Below are 21,008 nucleotides of genomic sequence, written 5' to 3'. Positions count from 1 at the left end.
GTGAGAATCTTATTATGCGAATAGACGACAATACCCCGGTCAAGAAAGTATTTCAGTCGACACCGCAGTTTGAAAGCAGAAGAAGAGGTAGACCTCCACCGAGTTGGGAGAGGTAGGTGGAGGAAAACTTGACCTTCCTTGGTGATCACGACCACTCCAAGAGTCATCTTTTTCGATAACAAATCGGTAATACTCCGATAAAACTCGATAAAAAAACAATATTTTTACAACAAATAATATATAATATAAAATATAACTTTTCGCCAAGGCTGCATAATAACGTTACTTTTACCGAAAAGCATAGAAATATACATATTTCTTTTCATTTGTCTTTTAAATAATTTGAACGTTATTTTTTTGCTAATATCAATAAACAATCTCAAACAAATTTCGTTTTCTAGTTTATGGTTTTTTTTTTCATATAAAGTTTGTTCAAAAAGTATCTAACTTCGAAAAATCAAAAGACTTTTATATTAAAGGAACAAAATTTTTTTTCGATAAATTTATTTGATATCAATTGCATTTAGCTCTTCGATAATAATAATTCCATACTTTCCCGATAACAAATCGATAACTTTTCGATTCATAATTCACCAATATTTTACCGATAACTGATACAGTTGCTATCGACAAAAAGCCGATAACACGTTAACTTTTCTTCTTTATAAATGATTTTCCCAACTCTGCCAAACGAATGAAGTAGTCGCTAACATTATCCCGAAACTACCTCGAAATTGCTCCAAAAGGTTCCCAAGATGATCCCATAACGATCTCAAAATGGTTCCGACATATTCCGGAAATAATCCCGAAATCTTCCCCAACATCATCCCGAAGTGACTTCAAATAGAATCTAAAACCATGCCGAAAAAATCCAAAATAATTCTACAATTTTCTTATAATAGTCCCGGAAATGGCAAACATTATTACAAAAAGTCTTAAATTTATATTAAAATTTTCCCCAAATAGTTGAACAATGATCTCAAAATGGTTCTAAAAAGAGGAGTCATGCAGGGCTCCAAAAACATACTATCGATATGTTGTACGATTTTTCTGATTACAATTTTGTGGAATAACAATTATTTGCAGACTCTAGTAAATAACAGATTTAAAAAACCTTAGGTAATAAATTACACGATATCAGTGATAGCGAGAAGGACGGAAAAAATTCAAAATTAAATATATCTCACTGAGAAAGCCATTTTTGTTCGTAGATATCGGTGGTTATTCGCGAAAGCTGAATTGCTTTTTCAGGTTAACCGTTAAACACAATATACGCTTATACATATACATATTTATGTTATTTGAGGCAATCAGCTTAAAGTGGTGTAACCATCAATTTATTTTTGTGATCTTTCAATACAATACAACAAGAGTGGCAAAAGCTGAACAAAAGAAAAATGTCTACTTCGTGATTACTACACTTTTGCAATAATAGACCCTTTTTGGTTTTGCCATAAACTCTGTTAAAATTTTAAAATAATTTAAACTTCATATTGAAGTAGCTTTTCGTCGGGAAATGTAAAGTGCATTATTGCCTGTCCTCTGTGCTTATGTATATTTTCTATTGATCACCCATTAATCAATCCTTACAGAGTTGGGGCTTAATGCTTGTCATGTTCCCTGAATTAATGATATAATTTCAATGAATGCATTATTTTGAAAGTGTCAATTAAAACACAGCTACAACAATAGCACATATATAAAGAGAGCACACGCACTTAAGTACTTTTAAGAAAGACGACCAACTTGCATAACCGCAACTTAACATAATTGAACTCCAGCAACTACAACTCCCATCAATGCCAACGGATTAGTGGTTACTCTGAATGAATTGAGCTAAAGTGAACTTGGGCTTTGTACAGATGTATAGTTATGTAGCCTAAGCTAGACAAAGCCTTAAAAAAAAGAATAGCATAACATTAGGCGCTCAAGCGGGCGTTGATGGATATGGTAATCAATTTGAGAGTGCTTAGGCCATTTACAGATTAGCGTCACCGCAAGTTCTCAACCTTGACAACACCAAAAAGAGATGTGTAGAAGCTGCCTTTAATGTAAACGAAGGTTCTTACAATTACTCAAGTTACATTTTGAAAGTAGCAAAGTGAGCTTAAGTTAAGCTGAAAGTGCTTTGGAATGAGGCGAGATAAAATGCATTATGTCTGCAAATACAATAGCTGAGTAAAGTATGTAAAGCCGTTTGTTTGTTTTTATTGCATTCCACTGTATACAAATTTAGCATTCCATTCTTGAAGTTATGTTGCCATTACTGAGAGTTGCTCTGCTGCACCACCAAATGCACAACAAATTAAACTTTTTAATCGAAAATTCCTCAAACTTCCTTTAAAGTGGGCAGGCAGCCCACAAACAAAAAAAAAAGTAAAAGTTTCTGATGAATTGGTTTCGTTAAATGGTAATGTTTGCTTGTGTGCGAAATGCGTTGTACGTGTTGGTGGTGTGCGGTTTTGACTACTAAAATACCCGGGTGATTTAGTAGGTAACGTAAACAAAATAAGGCGTGACTACCAGGTACTCGTGAAGTTCGATGTGTAAACATGCGTCTACATCAATTCTAGATGCATTTTAGAAAGGGTTAATTAGGATTTTGAATTTTGAAAGCGTCATTTGAATTTAAGAGCGGATTTTAAAAAACGGCAAAACAACTTTTCAAAAATCCATTTATTTTTGGTATCCAATCAATAATATATGACCACTTCCATGATAAATCGATATACATATTTTCAATATTAAACCGATGACTCGTTGATAAACAAATTAATAACTTATTGATAACCTTTGTTATCGAAAGCAAATTTATAACACTTCGATAATAAACCGATAATTGCTCAATAACACACCTTTCTTCCTTTTCCTTCCACGTTCCTCATAACAGCAAAGAAGTTTCGGTCAATTAAAGTAAGCCCTGCAGTATACAACTCGTTAAACGACCCGCTTTTGAGCATCCGACTCCTCACTTCACTGATATATGATTACGCTGCTTTTATGTGTGCGTAATTGTTGCAAAGTGTTGCCCTTATTTTACATAAATCCACCACCATCCCTGCCATACCACCATCAGTTTCATTACAACTTGTAGATATTTGCTTTTTTCCTACAATTCTACCGCTCACGCCTTAATAACCGTTTCTTGCCTGCCAATCTCATCTGCTCGATTTCGACCTTTTTGTTATGCCATCGACAGCGGGTGGGCGTCGAGAATCCACTTCGCGTATTTGTCTACCCAAACTCGTACGACCTGCATTTCATGCTTTATCTTCTTTCTTGTTGTGCATTTTAGCATTAAGAATGTCAACAAACATCAACTTGGAACAAAAGGATTATAACAACTGAAATAATTTACTCTACTCTTATGCTATTTGTATACCCAACACATTCGTATCATCATAATTGTCAGTCAGCGGAATATAGAAATTTATACAACAGACCGCTTAGCGGAATGTCATTTATTAACAAATTAATTATCATCACGAGTAAAAAATCAATCAATTTTTCCATTATCAAATCACAACAACAATACCCATTTCTCCATATTTGACACCTACTGGGAGCACCAAGAGAGATCAAGTCCTCTAACTCAGTGGGGATGTCTTACCCTCTACCCCTAAATACTTTCTGAGCAGGATCGTCTTCTTTCATTCAAGGCTGAATCGCGGCCGGTATGTTAAAGCCATTGATAAATATTATCATCAGCACCCACCAGCAATTGTGCGTTCTTATAATCGTGAAGATCTGGTCGATAATAGAATTCTTAAATTTGAAGCAGCATAGATAAGGTTTAATCAGTTCGACACCTTTGGATTTCGGTTCATGGAACAATTTGCCATATATAAAGTTATAAGCGATATTAATAAGGCTAACTGCGCGGTGTTAGCTCTGCTTACTCCAAACTGGAAAAAGAAGCGGTAAAGATGGGTTTGATGGTGAATGAGGACAAAACGAAGTACCTGCTGTCATCGAGCAAAGAGTCAGGACATATGCGCCTTGGCAACCACGCTACTGTTGGCAGCCATAATTTCGAAATAGTAAAAGACTTCGTTTATTTGGAAACCAGCATCAACACTAGCAACAACATCAGCACTGAAATCCAGCGAAGAATCAATCTTGCCAATAAATGCTACTTTGGACTAGGTAGGCAATTGAAAAGTAAAGTCCTGTCTCGGCGAACGAAAATCATACTCTACAAGTCACTTATCGTACCCGTCCTGCTATATGGGGCAGAAGCATGGATCATGACAACAGCAGATGAAGCGGCTTTGGGAGTGTTCGAGAGAAAAGTTCTTCGAAATATTTATGGACCTCTACGCGTTGGCGATGGCGAGTACCGAAGAAGATTTAATGATGAGCTGTACGAGCTCTACGCAGACATCAACATAGTCCAGCGAATTAAAACGCAGCGGCTGCGCTGGCTAGGCCATGTTATGCGAATGAAAGATGATGCTCCGGCCAAGAAAGTGTTTCTATCGGAACCCGCCTATGGAAGCAGAGGTAGAGGGCGGTCCCCACTCCGTTGGAAGGACCAGGTGGAAAACGATTTAAACTCCTTTGGTGTGACCAATTGGCGCCGGTTGGCGGAGCGAAGGAGCGACTGGCGCAACTTGTTGGACGGCCATAACCATTTAGACGGTTAAGCGCCAATTAAGTAAGTAAGTAACTGCGCGGCATTGAGCGCAGCTTGCAATATCGCGTTTCTTGATTGGATAAGCGGACTTTATTTACAATCTGCAGGGATTCGCTTTTCCAACAATATTTTTTATGATTTTTTTTTTTTACTTTTTAGACGGGATATATTCCCTCCTCAGGGATTAGAATATCGAATTCTTCTTCTCCCACGCTATCTTGAAATGAGGAGGAGTTTCCCATGCATAAATTAAGACCGGTGGGTACGTCGGTTGAAATAATCATTCTGCAACAGCAATCTGCCCTGTACTTAAACCTTCCAACATCCTACTGATATTTTTTACAAAATTTTCGGGCATTATTTATAACACCCAGCATCTGAAGCTCTAAGCACTCATGCCGTTCTGCCGCACGTTGCGTTCTTCTAAATAGTTGCATCTCTTTCTTCACAATAATGCTATCGTAGCCTAGAGGCAGCGTCCTTGTTTCCGAGTCAGCGCGATATTCGTTAGGGTTTCGAAGCGGTGGTACGTAATAATAAATAAGTTCAGCCTGCTCGATCATATCTCGCAATGAGCAGGTAGCTGCCACAAGGTAGAGATACGAGTCGATATTTAGACGCCGTAGCGTGGACATATCCTAACACTTATACTTTGCATGCCGCTGATCGTGATGTGGTAGATTGGGTTTCGTGTTCTTTGATTAGAAGACAGCCAATTAGCTTGGTATTATCTTTATGCTGAAGCCTGGTACTGCCGATGACCATATTTCCTTTTCTTCCTGGTTTTAAAGTCTCTAAGCATTATTTGATCGCTGCGAATCACTTTTTCGCAACCGTGAATGACAGTGCTTGACAAAACAAACACCGTGTCTTCGACTTGCGCTTTTCTCCTCATGACCTTTTACCGTTCAGCCTTTCCCTGTCCATCGTTATTCCTGAATGGCTATGTTTATACCATCTCTTGCAATAGTCCGCACACTTCAACTTCATACCATTAAAGCGCACTCTGCGAAACTTATGTTGGGTATAAAAATGTTAAACACATCTCGAACTTGTTTTTATGCCATATATGTCAATACTTCAGCAGCTGACGCACTGGATGAAATTTGCTCATTGACGTTTACACACTTCCTGTAAACATGTGCAGGGATCATTTTATTTACTTCTTAATTATGAAAAGTAACATTTTCGGTAAAGATGCAACAAAGTAAATCAAATGCAGACAAAGTATGCATTAAAAATCAATTTCATATAAATATATTGATTTTCAAACCAATACCGTTTCACTGTGTCTGCAAAATATTTAGACATGTTCTCGCATCCTTAAAGTCCATCATATTTCATTAACAAAATATATCACCTCATACATTTGGAATCGCATGAAAACTTTATCGATAAACAATTAATCTTTCTTAAACCACCCAGATAAGAATATTTGACAAGTCTTAATAAAAAAGTAAATGATATCTCACAAAAACTGAATAACTGCACATAAATCCCTATCAATTCCACTGTGTATAGAAATTTAGCTGAAGTGGCTTTAAGAACTTTATTTTATTTATAGATGGACCTGACGAAGAGCACTCAAATGACACTTGCAAAAACGCAAATATAACCAACACTTTTTGAAATGGCAACAACAAGTATCATACTAATGTAATATTTGTCTGTGTGAAAAAAAAAATGTAGTGTAAAGAGGCTGCAATTGAAATCTGGAAAATGTCATTCGAGTGTTTACCTTCTGCTGAACAAATAAGATAACATCACCTCGGCCTTGTTGCGCAGACTGCTTGCCGCCAATGACTGAAACCCTCTCTACTAAACCCGAAAAAAGTAGCAATCGCAGCGAGGGCATTATCTGCAATCTTTTGTAAACGAGTTAAAAAATTGCAACGAGCTAATTTTATATCATTTCCATGAAACGTCGCACCCCATTTTTATTTTAGTGTACTGGGTCGAAAAAAGTTGGAAAATTGCGCTCCCAAATTTGAAGCTAATGTTTTATGGCTATTGGAGTTTTTTAGGTTATTTGGCATCATTTTTTAAATTAATGGGATTATTTTGGCCTTGAGAATCTCTGTCCCTCCTTCTAATATCCTTTGTAATTCCTTCTAAGGTCCTTTTCGAGTATTTAATCGCGTCATTCTCCTCCTACTAAAGTTCGTCACCAAAGTTGCCCGTCCTTTTCTCATGTCTTGTCTTATGCTTCACATCTCTTGTAGGTCGATGATTTTACATTTTGAATTTAAAAAAGCATCAGCTTAAGACAGGACGTCATCAAATTAGAGTGATCCATTCCCCGCTTTTGTTTAACGTTTTTATTGAGAATAGTTTTTACACAGCGAGTCAGAAGATCAGCTCGAAAACTCGGCCGCTGAGTAAACTTTTGCACACTTATATAGGAAGACAGATGTCCGCTTTATGACGTATTTTTGGTGTACGGACTTTGCTACTTAATTAATTAATTTAATTTAAAAAAATATTTTAAAACTCAAAATCCAAATTTTTTTCTGAGTGGGGTACAAAAGATGTGTTATATTAACGCATTGGAAAAGTGTGTGTAAATACGTATTTTCAAACTTTTATATGTATTACAGCAACATCGTTGGCAGCATCTGTGTGAGCAAACCATAAATAGCTCCCCAAGGGATGCTTAGCAGGCGTATTCATAATGTGTGGCAATTCACCCCACTTCGATGCCTCTCGCAGCGACACGCGTTTCACTGCTATTGTAAGTTTATACAAGGGTGTAGTTTTGTTTGGAATTGAATTAAATGTTGCGGCCGTTCATCGAGTATCGCCGCAGTAAAAGTGCTTACATATGAATGTATGTCTGTATATGGGAATCTTCAAAAAGGGAGGGTAGCAGCACACATTCGGAGGGTGGCTCATATCCCTGCCTGTTTGAGTGACTGCTTGACTGCCTCTTGTAAATCAGTGGACTAGCGTTAATTGTTTGTAATTTGTTACTGAATGCCATTTAATTGTGGCAAACAAAATTTATTAAATTTATTTACCTAATAATTATGAGTTCACATTTGCGGCCAATTGTGTCATAATTAATTTTCTTTTTTTCTGCTTTTTAATTTCATAAATTCATTTGCATGGTAGAGCTGATTCGGTCACCTGGAATCCACATAAATTAATGGGCGCTTTATTGCAATGCTCAACCATACATTTTAAGGAAGATGTAAGTATGAATTTTAAAAATATTTGCGTATTATTATTAAATTATATTGTATCGGATTTTGGGGATTTCCTGATAATTATGCACCTTCTACTAACGTTCGAATCGCTGAACTGTCGAATAAATTACTCCAATATTCAGTATTGCAAAATGGTATTAATTTAGACTGATTAGTTATTCCCCAGCTTGCGCTGCTTTTATACTCTCTGTTGCCTCGTTCGCATATTTCTCCTAATGTCTAGACTTTTCACGAACATGGAACAGTTGTATCGCAAATTTGATTATTTAGCTATATGCGTGTGTATATGTGAGTAACAACTTCTACTATTAGCTGATGGCTACATACATATGACAATCTCTTCGCTTTAAGCTGCTGGTTATGTATTCTTCGTCGCCTTCTATGTAAGTGTAGCTACTTGGTTTAATGTGTACATGTACATAAGTGTGGCTGCTTGCTGTTTTTATTGTTATGATTATTTACTAACAGCATAGTGATGCCAACATTGGCCACAGTATATAACTTGGTACCTTGATGGGACTTATTTATATCCGTAAATAGTATGTACGTAGCTGACGGATATAAAATAGAGATTTAAAACGACTTCGTCTATCTGGGAACCAGTTTTAACAGCAAAAACAAAGTCAGGCTAGGAATCGAACCAATTAACTTGCCAATTAGTGCTATTTTGGACTGAGTAGGCAACTGAAAAGTAAAGGTCTCTCTTTACGAAAAAAAACACGATCTATATCTATCTCTCACGGCCAATCAGCTTATTTGCTAGAAGGAGCCACTGACGCGATTTGTTGGACAGCCAAAATTGTTTAAACTATTCAGCGTCAATTAAAGAAAGAAATATACGTTTCTCATCATATTTGTCCTTATGTATTGCTCCAATTCAAGGACGGTGTCGAAGGTGGAATTGTCTCTGGGGTGTTTAAAGAAAACGTTTTTCGGAAGATTAAGGGTCCTTTCACAACGAGAAATAAAAAATATATTTTGGTATCGATGGAAGAATGTGAAGGTATGTCTTCATAGAGAAGTCTGAACTTTTACACCACGTGACGCATCCATTCGAAACCAAACTGTTTGTTGTACATATATATTGGACAGAAATACTACCTTTTAAAGGGTACAATTGATTTTTATAAATACCATCCTAATATCCATGTGTGTCCTCATCATATTCTTGATATAAATTTTGTTGAAACAAGCACTCTTTAAGGATTGGTGCCCTGTTATTTTTTTATCTTGTTAGAGGCAGAAATACTCCCATAAAATTTGGGAGCTACAAAGTAAGAGAGCAAAGTAGGCCTCTTATGCATACCGTGTCGCCATCAGTATGGCAGTGGCCTCCCCTGTATAATGTTTACAAAAGAGAGCATTATTCAGCATGACTAGAAATTTTCACAAAATTTTAATATGTTTCATGTCTGCCAATCTGAGCATAGAAAATCACCCCTAAAGTTTGCTGCAACATTTATTACACAACAATGGGTAACATCAGACACAGATCTAACAAAAGTCATTCATAAAATATGTTGCTCATTGGTCACAGTTGCTATTGAAAGCTATTCGCAAGTCGCGGTGAGGCCAAACTAAACTGTCAGTTTAGGAATTTTAATTAAAATTTTAACTTGACTTATTGCCAAAATATGAACTGGTATTTATTTCAGATATGTATATAGAAGAGTGTTTACCTATCTACATGCACACATATATAATTATGTAAAGAAAATAGCATAGAATCTCTTCGCTTTAAGCTGCTGGTTATGTGTGTGTAATATTCTTCGTCGGCTTCTATATAAGTGTAGCTACTTTAATGTGTACATGTACATAAGTGTGGCTGCTTGCTGTTTTTGTTGTTATGATTATTTACTAACAGCATAGTGATGCCAACATTGGCCACAGTATATAACTTGGTACCTTGATGGGACGAATTCATTTATGAACTACATAAAATTCTCAAATGGCCCTGTGGCTCTTAAGAAGCACGATTTTTCCTTAGACTTCAAATAATTAATTGCTGAGTGTTGACCCATTTAGATATCTTTGAGTTATGTATACTAATATATATGGTGTATGTCTGCAAAGTACTTAAAATAAGTACATACGAACACATGTATATACGTATGTTTGCTCATCTACTTAAGCAAAGAACATAATCCTGAACAAAATAATCGGACAAGCTTGAAGGAATTACAATTACAACTCCTCCACGCTGAGAGTTGACATGAAAAGCGCATTTAATGCGTGGGAAATTAATCTGCTGCCTATAAACTTGACAAAGCACTCAATACCTCTCCCCACTGATATTTTATACGCTCGAACACTTTCCTCTTTGCAATTATTGCACTTGAAGCAACAAAACATTATCTAATCCTCTTTTTCTTTGCTCTTTACCGCCTGCAGGGTCTATTGATTAGCTGTAATCAAATGTCAGCCGAATATCTTTTCATGACCGATAAACAGTACGACATCAGCTATGACACTGGCGACAAGGTCATCCAATGTGGCCGACATAATGACATATTCAAATTGTGGCTGCAGTGGCGTTCCAAGGGCAATGATGGTTTCGAGCGTCAACAGGACCGTTTAATGCAACTTGCAGAATACCAAGTGAGGCGTATTAAGGAGCAATCGGATCGTTTCTATCTGATACTCGAACCTGAGATGGTCAACGTTTCTTTCTGGTATATACCAAGACGTTTGCGCGGTGTGCCACATGATAAGAAGAGGGAGACGGAGTTGGCTAAGGTAAGTTAATATAAATAATCAAAGGTTATGGATCATTCAGTTATGGATGTGAAATTTTCAGGTCACATTTTTAAACTATGTATATTAGACTGGGTCGATTTATTAACCGATATCGCGCCATCGATATTTCGATAGGATTTGGGCTCAGGAAAAGAAAGTTCCACTCCGCATACCCAAAAAAATAATTTTCGAGCCCGCAAAAAAAATGGCAAAAGGTCAAATTTTTCGACCGTTTTGGGGGTAGTGTTTACACTATTTGAGATACCCTAGGAAGATTACCAGCTAGAAATCGCGATCGCGGACTAGCGAACAACTAAGCTAAATTCTGAGGGGCCGATGTTGTATCACATGTTTGGTAATCTCTCCTTTAAAGTAAACTAATTCTTTCGTATTGCAAGGAAGAAGTCATGGCATATTAAAAGGCATATAAAACTTGATTAAAAACCTTGATCAAAAGAACTTGTCCTTACCGGCCTAGGGCGTGGTGTAAACCCCTCAACGTAACATTGCCGTAAACATTCTGGGGTGTGAGAGAAAAACTAGTCAAAAATGAACTTAACTTGGAAGGTCCAGCTACAATTTGGTAACAATGTTATTATCGACTATGATAATTTAGTTCACAGTCGCAGTTCACAATCACGCTTACCAGTAATCAAAATCATTCCCCGAACTTTCGTCACAGCGGAACAATTACCAATGGCAATATAAATGAATGAATCCACTGCTATATATCGCAATCGTAGTTTACTCTAAAATCACCCGCTATTTTTAGTCGTAACAGAAATCGCAGGAGCATTGGTTTATGTATCGCAGATAATTGTGCCTGCTATTTTGTCTCTGTCTGCCATTTTCAGTAAGCGTAATTACGAACGAGAATCAGATACGGTCGCAGTCAATCAGTTCCTATAATTTCTTCGAAGTCGGCGCTATGGTCAACTATGATATTTTAGTCGCTGTGATAAAATCACAAATTCATGAATATTTGTCAACTCCTATCTTTCTTACTTACTTAATTGGCGCTTAACCGTTTAAACGGTTATGGCCGTCCAACAAAGCGCGCCAGTCGCTCCTTCTCTCTGCCAACCGACGCTAATTGGGTGGGGGCCGCCCTCTCCCTCTGCTTCCATAGACGGGTTCCGATAGAAACTCTTTCTTGGCCGGAGCGTCATCTATCATTCGCATAACATGGCTTAGCCAGCGCAGCAGCTGCGTTTTAATTCGCTGGACTATGTTGATGTCTGCGTACCTATCCTATCTAAGTTATTACAAAAACCAGGTTCCTAACAGCTAGTTTGCCTCAATCAGCTGTGATCAACTATGAGCAATTAGTCGCTCAATGATTTTAGTCACCCTTTATCCAGGCTATTACAAGAGCATCTGGATTCCTAACAGCTACTCTGTCTCCATCGCGGCTTAATCACTCTGGCTTAAACCTACATTTTGGAAATGTGTTATACCTAACTTAAAAATCAGTTCTAGTAAGAGAAACATTTAAAAAATCATACACTCTGATTCTGGATCAAATTACAAAATTAACTTTTATTTCGTATCAAAGTATGTACGATTAATCGAATAGTCTAATGTTCTTATATTCGATTTTCATAATTCGATTAACTAAAATCGAATCTTCGATTATTCGAATAAAATAAAAAAATATTAACTACGAATGCTTTTCGTAGCAGAGCCGTAGATTAGGTAGGGCGCTGCCTTGCGTGGTCATATCGGTCAATCACGGAAAGTTTTACGGACAATTTTGTTGTCATTTCGGGATGGTTTTACGAACCATTCGGGGTCATATCGGGATGGTTGTAGAAACTGTAGAGATCATATGGGGACTATTTTTAGGTTCTTAGGGATCACTTCAGGGTTATTTCGGTATGGTTTTGGAGGTCATTACTAGGTCATTTCGGGATCATTTTGTGCCTGTTTCGGAATGATTTGAGGACTATTTCGTGGTCCTTCTGGGGTTATTTCTAAACTTGTGGTCCTTTCCTGATGCTATTGAGGATTATTTCGCGGCTCCTTCGGAGTAATTTAGGGATCAATTCCGGATAATTTTGGGTTGGTTTCTGAGACTATTTCTGGGACATTTATAGATCATTTTGGGGGTATTTCGGGATCAATTGAGGACCATTTCGTGGTTATTCCGGGATCATTTCGAGGTCAATTTGTGTTAATTGATGATACTGAGGATTATATTTGCGATCTTCCGTTGTCATTTTGGGATCAATTTGTGGTAATTCCTTTATGATCTTTAACATGTTGTTTTCATTAGATCTAAAAATGCTTATTTGTGACATTTTTATAAATATAGTAATAAACCAACAGCTGTAGTGCTATTTAAAGAAATAATGTAAACTTTTTAGAAGTTATAACATGTCCTCTTTAACATTGGTTACAGAATTTTGTTATTCAGTATTTTGAAAAGTATAATTTAAAGAAAACCAGGATTTTGCTAAGCAGAATATTTTGTTTCGAATTTTGATCGAACAGAATTTCGGCACGAACCCCTCCACCGCTAATTTAGAAGGAGCTAATTTTTCTGTAGGTAAATACAGATCTCATCTCTCCAAATTAAAAATAAAAATAAATGTAAGGTGCGATAATCTCCGAAGAGATCTAAGGCGGAGCTTCTCTTCCAATTTGCTGCCGGACGGGACCTACATGATTTTATACCGACTCCGAACGGCATCTGCAAGGCAGATGAGTTTTCACTGAGAGCTTTTCATGGCAGAAATACACCCGGAGCGCTTGCCAAACACTGCCAAATTAGCACCCCACTATTTCTGTGTGACCCATGAGTAGTTCCAGTTTGAGTAATATTTGGGTTGTATAACTAAAACAAGGGCTTTTGTAATAGCAAAAATAACACACATGTTACTTCCCTAATTTTCCAGATCTGTCCAATCATCAAGGGCCGAATGATGCAGAAGGGTACACTTATGGTTGGTTATCAACCAGATGATAGACGACCAAACTTCTTCCGTTCAATTATATCATCAGCTGCTGTGACTGAACAGGATGTAGATTTCATGTTGGAAGAAATTCATCGGTTAGGCGATGATTTATAAATGAATAATTGCTGAATCTACTGGAACAAGATAAAATCACATTATTACTGTAAAGCAGAATCATAATGCAGCCACTCAGAGCTGCAAGCAGAGCATCACAGATGCAGAATAGTTCAATTAATAAAAATCTTAAATAAAAAAGAAGAAAACAGAACAAAACATAGTGAAATATTTAAAATAAAATTAAAGTTTGTTATTATAATTTAAAAAAAAAAAAACAAAAAAAAACAAAAAAAAACACAATCTATATCAACCAAGAACTATCTTTAAGGCAAAAGCATATCAAACAAAATGTTGTTGGCGCTAATTTAGCGCCTTCAACTCTCATTATATATATTTATTGGATGTATGTAATTAGTTTTAAACAAAATTATGTATACTTATTATGCACTTAGGAAAATTCTTATTAAATACATTGTAAACATTGTTAAGTATGTTAAACAATTGAAAAATCCATTTCAAATTAACTGTTTTAACCGTTGTTGTTATTGTATACCTGTGACCTAAAGCATTGTTTCGTTTTTATGCTTAATGCATACAAATCTACATCTCTATATAAATAAAATACAAAAAGGCATTCAATAAATACATATTTACAGATAATTTAAAAAAAATCAAAAAAAAAATGTTAGCAGGCAGAGTTACTTAAGGAAGAATCGAAGGAGTTAAAATACATCACCGACCTCGCTGTCAATTAAAACTAGTCAAATGGTTCACACACTTGGTTCACACCATGGTAAGTTAAAGGAGACTTTCATAATTAAGTAGTACAGCTTTAACTAAGAAATCTGCATTACTGTGGTTGCAATTGAACGGAAGCGCACTGTAGGTCGTATGAACTGCATAAATTAACAAATTAATCAACTGAAACAAAAAATAATAAAATACTATTTATATGTAATTATAATCTTTTTAGTGTGTATTTGGAGTTTATTAAGAATTTTTTTCAAGGAAAAAATTATTCGGAAATTTTTAACTTCATAAAATTATAGGAAGAGCTGGGTAGTGCAATCGCTTTACAATTACATTTTTTTTCTGGTAATCTACACCTTTTAACTACAAAAAAGAATATATTACCAACTTCATTATTTAGGAGTAGCTTCAGATATAACTTCTCTTTTTAAAATCCATTACATTACAATGCGGTACGCTTTTATTTAAAAACTTTTTCTCGTATCAGCAATCGCGTGTCCGTGAACTCAAAAACTTAACTAACTACACTCGAAAAAACTATCTTGCGAAGCCATAAAATAATTGGAAAGCCAATTACAGAAAATGTAGTCGGCTAGTTTCGTGAGACCATCAGTATCTTGATTCCAGTGACTAATGAATATTTCAATCCTAATTTTAAAAAATTTAATTGTGATTGCTGTAAAAAGTACTAGTATTGTAATGGAGTTCAAAAACATATGAATTATATTAGAAATTACTTAAGGTAAATTCAAACTAAGGAACTCCTTTGCAAAATACCAAAGCAATTTTTTATATTTCTTCTCATTGAGATTTACAATATAACAGCTAAAGCAATCATTACGACTCAGCTCTTTTTATAGCATTAACAAAACCCATACTAGCTTGAATGTATGTATATTCAAAAAGAATGTATAATTGAAAAATATAAACGAATACGCTTTGGACTGTTACTTAATGAAAATTTAAAAATATAAATATAATAAATAATTTATATGTTTACATATACATTTATAAAGTACGTTCATATAACTATATGCAAAATAATAATAAAAAAATATAGAAATTAAAATATTTGAGTACATATGAAATGAGTCAGTGTAAATTAAATGAGCACCAGAACAGCCACCACCACCAAGCATGCACCATAATCACCCACCAGCATCGTAAAGCGTTATTCAGAATCCCACCAGCCATTTAGAAAGCACAAAGTCAATACTAATGAAAGCGAATCATTTTCTTCTAATCAAATACATCGTCCATTGAAACATGTGAATTAAAATTCAAATATATTTTAATAATAATGATAACAATTTTGAATTTCAAATGCCTAGTTTAAAATGTTTTTATAAAAATGAAGACATTCGCGAAGAGACCCCTATGTAGACTTGTTTACTTAAAAACTTTACGTTCGAAAGTTTATTGTTTATTGTATTGCATATACTTTTTATTATTTTGTGAAACTTACCATCTCGAATAAACAACTTATCATAGGATCAATAATCTATATGTAAGTATACATGTTTTGCAATAGTTTTGTATTTTTTATACATATTCATTCATTAAATAGATATATTTTGTGAATTAATATTTTTTCCATTTACTTATTTTATAACTAAATTTCATTTAATTTTAATTTTTGTATGGGTTCTATACTTTTTATATATATTAATTAATTAAATATATTTGTTTTGTACATTAACGTTTTTTACTTATTTTTGAACTTCATTTTATTTTAATTAAATTTATTTTGTTTTGCTTCTATATTGTTTATATATTAATTAATTATTTCGAAAACTTATGTTTCGTTATATTTTTTTATTTCGCCTTACCTATTTTTTTAACTTAATTTCATTTTAATTAATTTTTTAATTTTTATTTTATTTTACAACTTTTGATATTCATATTTTTTAAATTAACTGATTATTTCTTTGCGTATATTTTAGTATTTACATCTTTTAGTTTTCTTTATAAGTTTTTTTTCTAATCCTTTTTTTTTATTCTTTTCCTAAACTTTGTCTTGTTTTTTGATTTAAATTAAATTTCATCAAATTGTTTGCTAAAATTGTATTACTTTTTATTTATTGGGCCATGAAGGGTTTATTGCCAGTTAAGTACATAATTTTTTGATTTATTTCATTTCTTCTTTTTTATTACACATTTTTTTCACACAATTTTTTGTTATTTTTTTTTATTTTAAAATTATACTAGCCATTATTTCTAAGAAAATTTCCTTATTTGTTTATTATTCTTTCGTTTCGATGTATCTTTCCGCATAATTTTTGTTTGATTTATTTTTCTTTTACTGTACCTCATTTATAATTTTTTTAACTTCTATTATGTTTACGATTAAATGAAATATATCTATATATGAAAATTTATTTTACTTAACTTCATTTTTGCTTAATTTTTTTATTTTAAATGAATGGTTTTCATTCAGTTTAATTTCTTTAATAAGTTTCTTTTTTATATTTTTATATTATTTTTTCTTTTTTCAATATATCGTATTTTTTTATCAAACAATTTTAATTTACTTAGTTACATTAAAATATTTTGTATTCATTTTTTTTATTTTCTGGATTTTTTTAACTCCACTTTTGATATTCTATTTTTTTATTGCGGCGCCCAACTATTTTTCTTTTCATCCTTTTATATTTTGTTATTGTTATATGTACGTAGTTCCCGTATTGCTTAATGTATGAAATCATTTTTAAACCAATTTTTAGTTTTAATTTTTTTAAATTAGTTAAACTTTGTTATTTTTCTGGAATAATTTCTCTTCATATAATATTTTATATATTTAATTAGTGAGACAAACTCATACTGCTTGATAAATTTTTTTATTATTGATATTATATATTATGTATTTTTTATTTTCTTTTTTTCAGAGCCATATCTGCATGTAGTGAATTGCAAACTAAAAGGTTTTTACTTCTCCTGTAAATTTTTAAATTTGTTGGTTAGGGTTTGTGTTTGTGTTAGGTTTGTGAATTAAGCTACCCTTATTTTCTTTTTTAACTTATTCCATTCTTGTTTATTTTTTATTTTCTTTAAATTCTTTGGTCATACTTTTGGTTAACATTCTTATTTTTCGTTTTGTTTGAGTCCTTTTTGTTAATTAATTTTTTTCATCAATGATTTTTTAAATTTTTTCTTTATTTATTTATTTTTTTGTCTACTTTCTTTAGAAATCTTCTTCTTTCTTTTTAATATTTTTAATAATTTATATTCATGCTTTTTATTTTTTCATTTAGTTTTAATTATTTTGTTTAGATTTTTATTAGCTTCGGGTTTTTAAATGTGATTACGTTTGGTTTGTCACTTTTAGTTTTGAATTATTTTTATGAACTTTGATTTTTATCAAGTTGTATTTAGTTCAATGTTTTTAATCAATATTTTTTTTTTTAGATTTCTGCTTTGCATGTTGTTTTAATTTCTATAGTTTGCTTTATTTATAACCTGTTACACTTGTTCAAAAGTTTAAATAAAAACTAAAATAAAATTCATATTTGGACGATCCATAGTCCTTCTCAGCGTTTTTTATTCGTTTTATTTGTGGAAAAAATGTCCATAACTTTTTTTTTTGTAGTTTTTGTCTACTTTTTTGTTTATTTTACTTTATTTTACATCGTTTTATGCCTATTTTTGCACATTTTTATTTTTTATATTCAATATTACTTTATATTGATTATTAATTTTTACTCCTATTTTTTTGTTACAAACAAATTTTTGTTAAGTTTAATTTATTCATAAAATAAAAAAATACATTTACATAAAACTATGTAATTAAAAAAAACGTTAAGTACCTAGATATAAAAAAGTAATCAAAGTTACCTGCGCTTGTTAAACGAATTGAATTAATTTAGAGGAGACAATACAAAGCAAAAATTATTTTCAAAGCTTTATATTAATTGTTTGTAATTATTTATTTGTAATTAAGCTTAAGAAAACCAAAACAGTTGAAGGGGAAAGATCATAGAAGAAGTGTGGCGTCATTAGCAATGGAAATGTTGTGTTGAAATTTGTCAATTAAAACATACAAAAAATATTATCTTTTGACAAATAAGCAGATTCGTACTATGAATCTAAATACTAAATATAAGCAATTTATTTATTTATTTTTTGTTGCTGATATGATTTGCTATGCAAATTAAATTTTTTAATTCTTTATTTTTATTTGTTGAATATAAAAAAGTTTCAGTTAATCGGTGATAAATATATCTATGTATGAAAATTTCAAATATGTACTCCCTCAATCCCTTTGTAAATTAAAAATGTTTTCCAAATTAAAATGTGACTTAGGCGTTGAATAAAAAAATATAACTGCACACACACTATGATATATACATACAGACATGCTAAAAAGTTAAACAGAACATAAACCTTAGTATGTTTTATGAAATTAGCTCATACAAAAATTTAAAATTAGTACATACCAAAAAAAAAATAATAAAAAAAAAATTTATTTTAAATTTCATTGTTTAAATATTGTATTTTGAAGTCACTGAATTCTCCGTATTGTGCTTAATCAGCTAAAAAGTGCTTGTTATACATAAAAAATATTAAAAGACTCTATGTATGCACTTCATAAGCAAAGCCACCTGTACTGGGTACGTAGAAAGCAACGTCATCAAAGTTATAAATTACACTAAATTAAAAATAAATACATAAACATACACGCATACATTAATAAATAAATAAACGAAAACTTAAACTAAAAAAAATATTTTACTCTTTCTTGTTAAATAGGACGCCATAGTTTGACATAGGACGTTCACTTACTTTCGCTTCATTAGTTGATTCCGGAAAGCTGATGCGAATTTGTAGCAGCAACGGTGATTAAATCTTCCTCCACCTCTCAAGCGTGTATTTTTTTGACAGATCCTTTTAACGTACCCATAACAATGAATCGAGAAATCAACAAATTCGTTGCAATAGGATGGTATCCCAATAAACTGCCGATTTTACTGAATTAACTGATTAACTACATTTTGATTTAAATACACTTTTGGTATAAGTCTTGTTGAAAATACAACTCTGTTCACAATGCATATATTCATGCAACCTTGTAAGATGTCAAATTTGAATTCAACATCTTTTCTTCTTCTCTTTACTTTCAACAAATAAACTTCGTATTATATTTCGTGTTAAATAAAACTGCTTTGTATTGAACTTAAACATGTGTATATTGATTTTGCTTGGATCAGAGGAAACTTCCACAGTGTTAAGTACACTATAAACCTCAAAAATTCAACAAGTATTATTTTATGATATGTTTAATTTTTAAAATTTATTAAGTTTGTTCAAAATGTTGAATAAAATTATATTACTCAAGAGTTTTATTGAAAGTATTTGGTTAATATTTCTACCACCGTTCGAATCCTTTCTCAGACATTTAATACCTATCATTGTTTCAAAAAAATATTGTTTTTATTAACTTGTCAGTCTGGCCATTCGGTGATAACGGCAGTTACAACAATTAGAAAATGTCAAAGTGTGTAAAATATATTTATAAATAAAGTTTTGAAACTCTGCATCATTCCTTTGTATGAAAAAAATTGTATGCAAGATCAAAGGTAAAAAACTGAGTTTTTCGCGATTTTCAGCAAAGCGGTATGTTTCATCATGAAAATATATATACAAAAATTTTAGGTTTCTAAATTTATCTACAAAAAACGCCGCGATGATTTATTTCCTACGACCTACCATTTCTGAGATATTACGATCCAAAAAGTTGTAAAAGTTTTGATCGTCATATTATGCACACGCCACCTATGAGGTACTTTACTGTGTAGGTTTCCCCAGTAGGCCTATTCCAGAAATAAACAAGTATTTTCGATATGGAGTATAGTTCAAGACTAACGGTATTTCATTTGTGTTTGGCGCACCTGTTTGGCACTTGTTTGAGGCTACCAGTGCTTGAGGTTCGAGCTTCAATAAAATAAAGCTTTTCTTTTGTTTTTTTTTTTTTTTTTTTGATGGAAAATCCCATTAAAATATCGAATTATGAATTTTGGATTAACAAAAGCCGAAAAGTCGATGTCATTTTGCTTATTATATTTGTTAATTATATTTATTAAGTGTGGATTTTTTTCTGTAATTTGAAATAATATTTCAAGTATACAGTTTTATAGCCCTTTTAATTCTACCCTAACAAAGTGCAAATGTCAAGTTCATAGAAAATTCCGCCGATTTTTGGCAATTTTTTCCCTTTTTGACTATTTGCGTTTCAAATCTTTGATTACCTTATTCTGACCTTATCAACTGACCATGTATAATTACAAATACATTGCTAGAGGTGCGCTTTTTCGGTCATTTCAGAGATTCGGTTCTTTGGTTCTTTTTGTTCATCTGTTCTTTTTGTTCATCTGTTCTTTTTTTCAAGCAAATTTGTTCACTGCCCCTACGACCCACGAAAATAGTCAACAAGTATAGAGGGTGATGTGTATGCAGCAATGCTTTGTGTAGGTATATTTAAATGTGTTATGAATAAATAAGTTAATATATATACATACCTATGTATAATTAACTTCAAAAAACGTTACAAATTTCGGAAAATCCAGGAAGTTGAAAGAGTACAGGCACACATTGTAAATATGAACTTTTAAAGTTTAATGAATGTAATAATTAGTTTCTTAGATGAGAAAAGATGTTTTTCATAAATATATA

General features: G+C 32.8%; 1 protein-coding gene across 3 annotated transcripts in view; it reads left to right on the top strand.

Moving 5' to 3' along the window:
• Positions 1-19,063, top strand: part of Gad1 (glutamate decarboxylase) — a 62,464-nt gene extending 43,401 nt beyond the window's left edge. For all 3 annotated transcript variants that reach the window (XM_067790562.1, XM_067790559.1, XM_067790560.1), the window contains 3 exons: positions 7,748-7,826; positions 10,234-10,578; positions 13,476-19,063. In XM_067790562.1, coding sequence (XP_067646663.1) covers positions 7,748-7,826; positions 10,234-10,578; positions 13,476-13,649 — 598 coding nt within the window. In that variant the 3' untranslated portion in view covers positions 13,650-19,063. The remainder of the gene's footprint in view (positions 1-7,747; positions 7,827-10,233; positions 10,579-13,475) is intronic.
• The last annotated feature ends 1,945 nt before the right edge of the window (positions 19,064-21,008 follow it).

The sequence above is a fragment of the Eurosta solidaginis genome, chromosome 5 (assembly GCF_040869045.1).
Source record: "Eurosta solidaginis isolate ZX-2024a chromosome 5, ASM4086904v1, whole genome shotgun sequence".
In the NCBI taxonomy this organism is placed as follows: Eukaryota; Metazoa; Arthropoda; class Insecta; order Diptera; family Tephritidae; genus Eurosta; species Eurosta solidaginis.
This window is presented reverse-complemented; position numbering and strand designations above follow the sequence as displayed.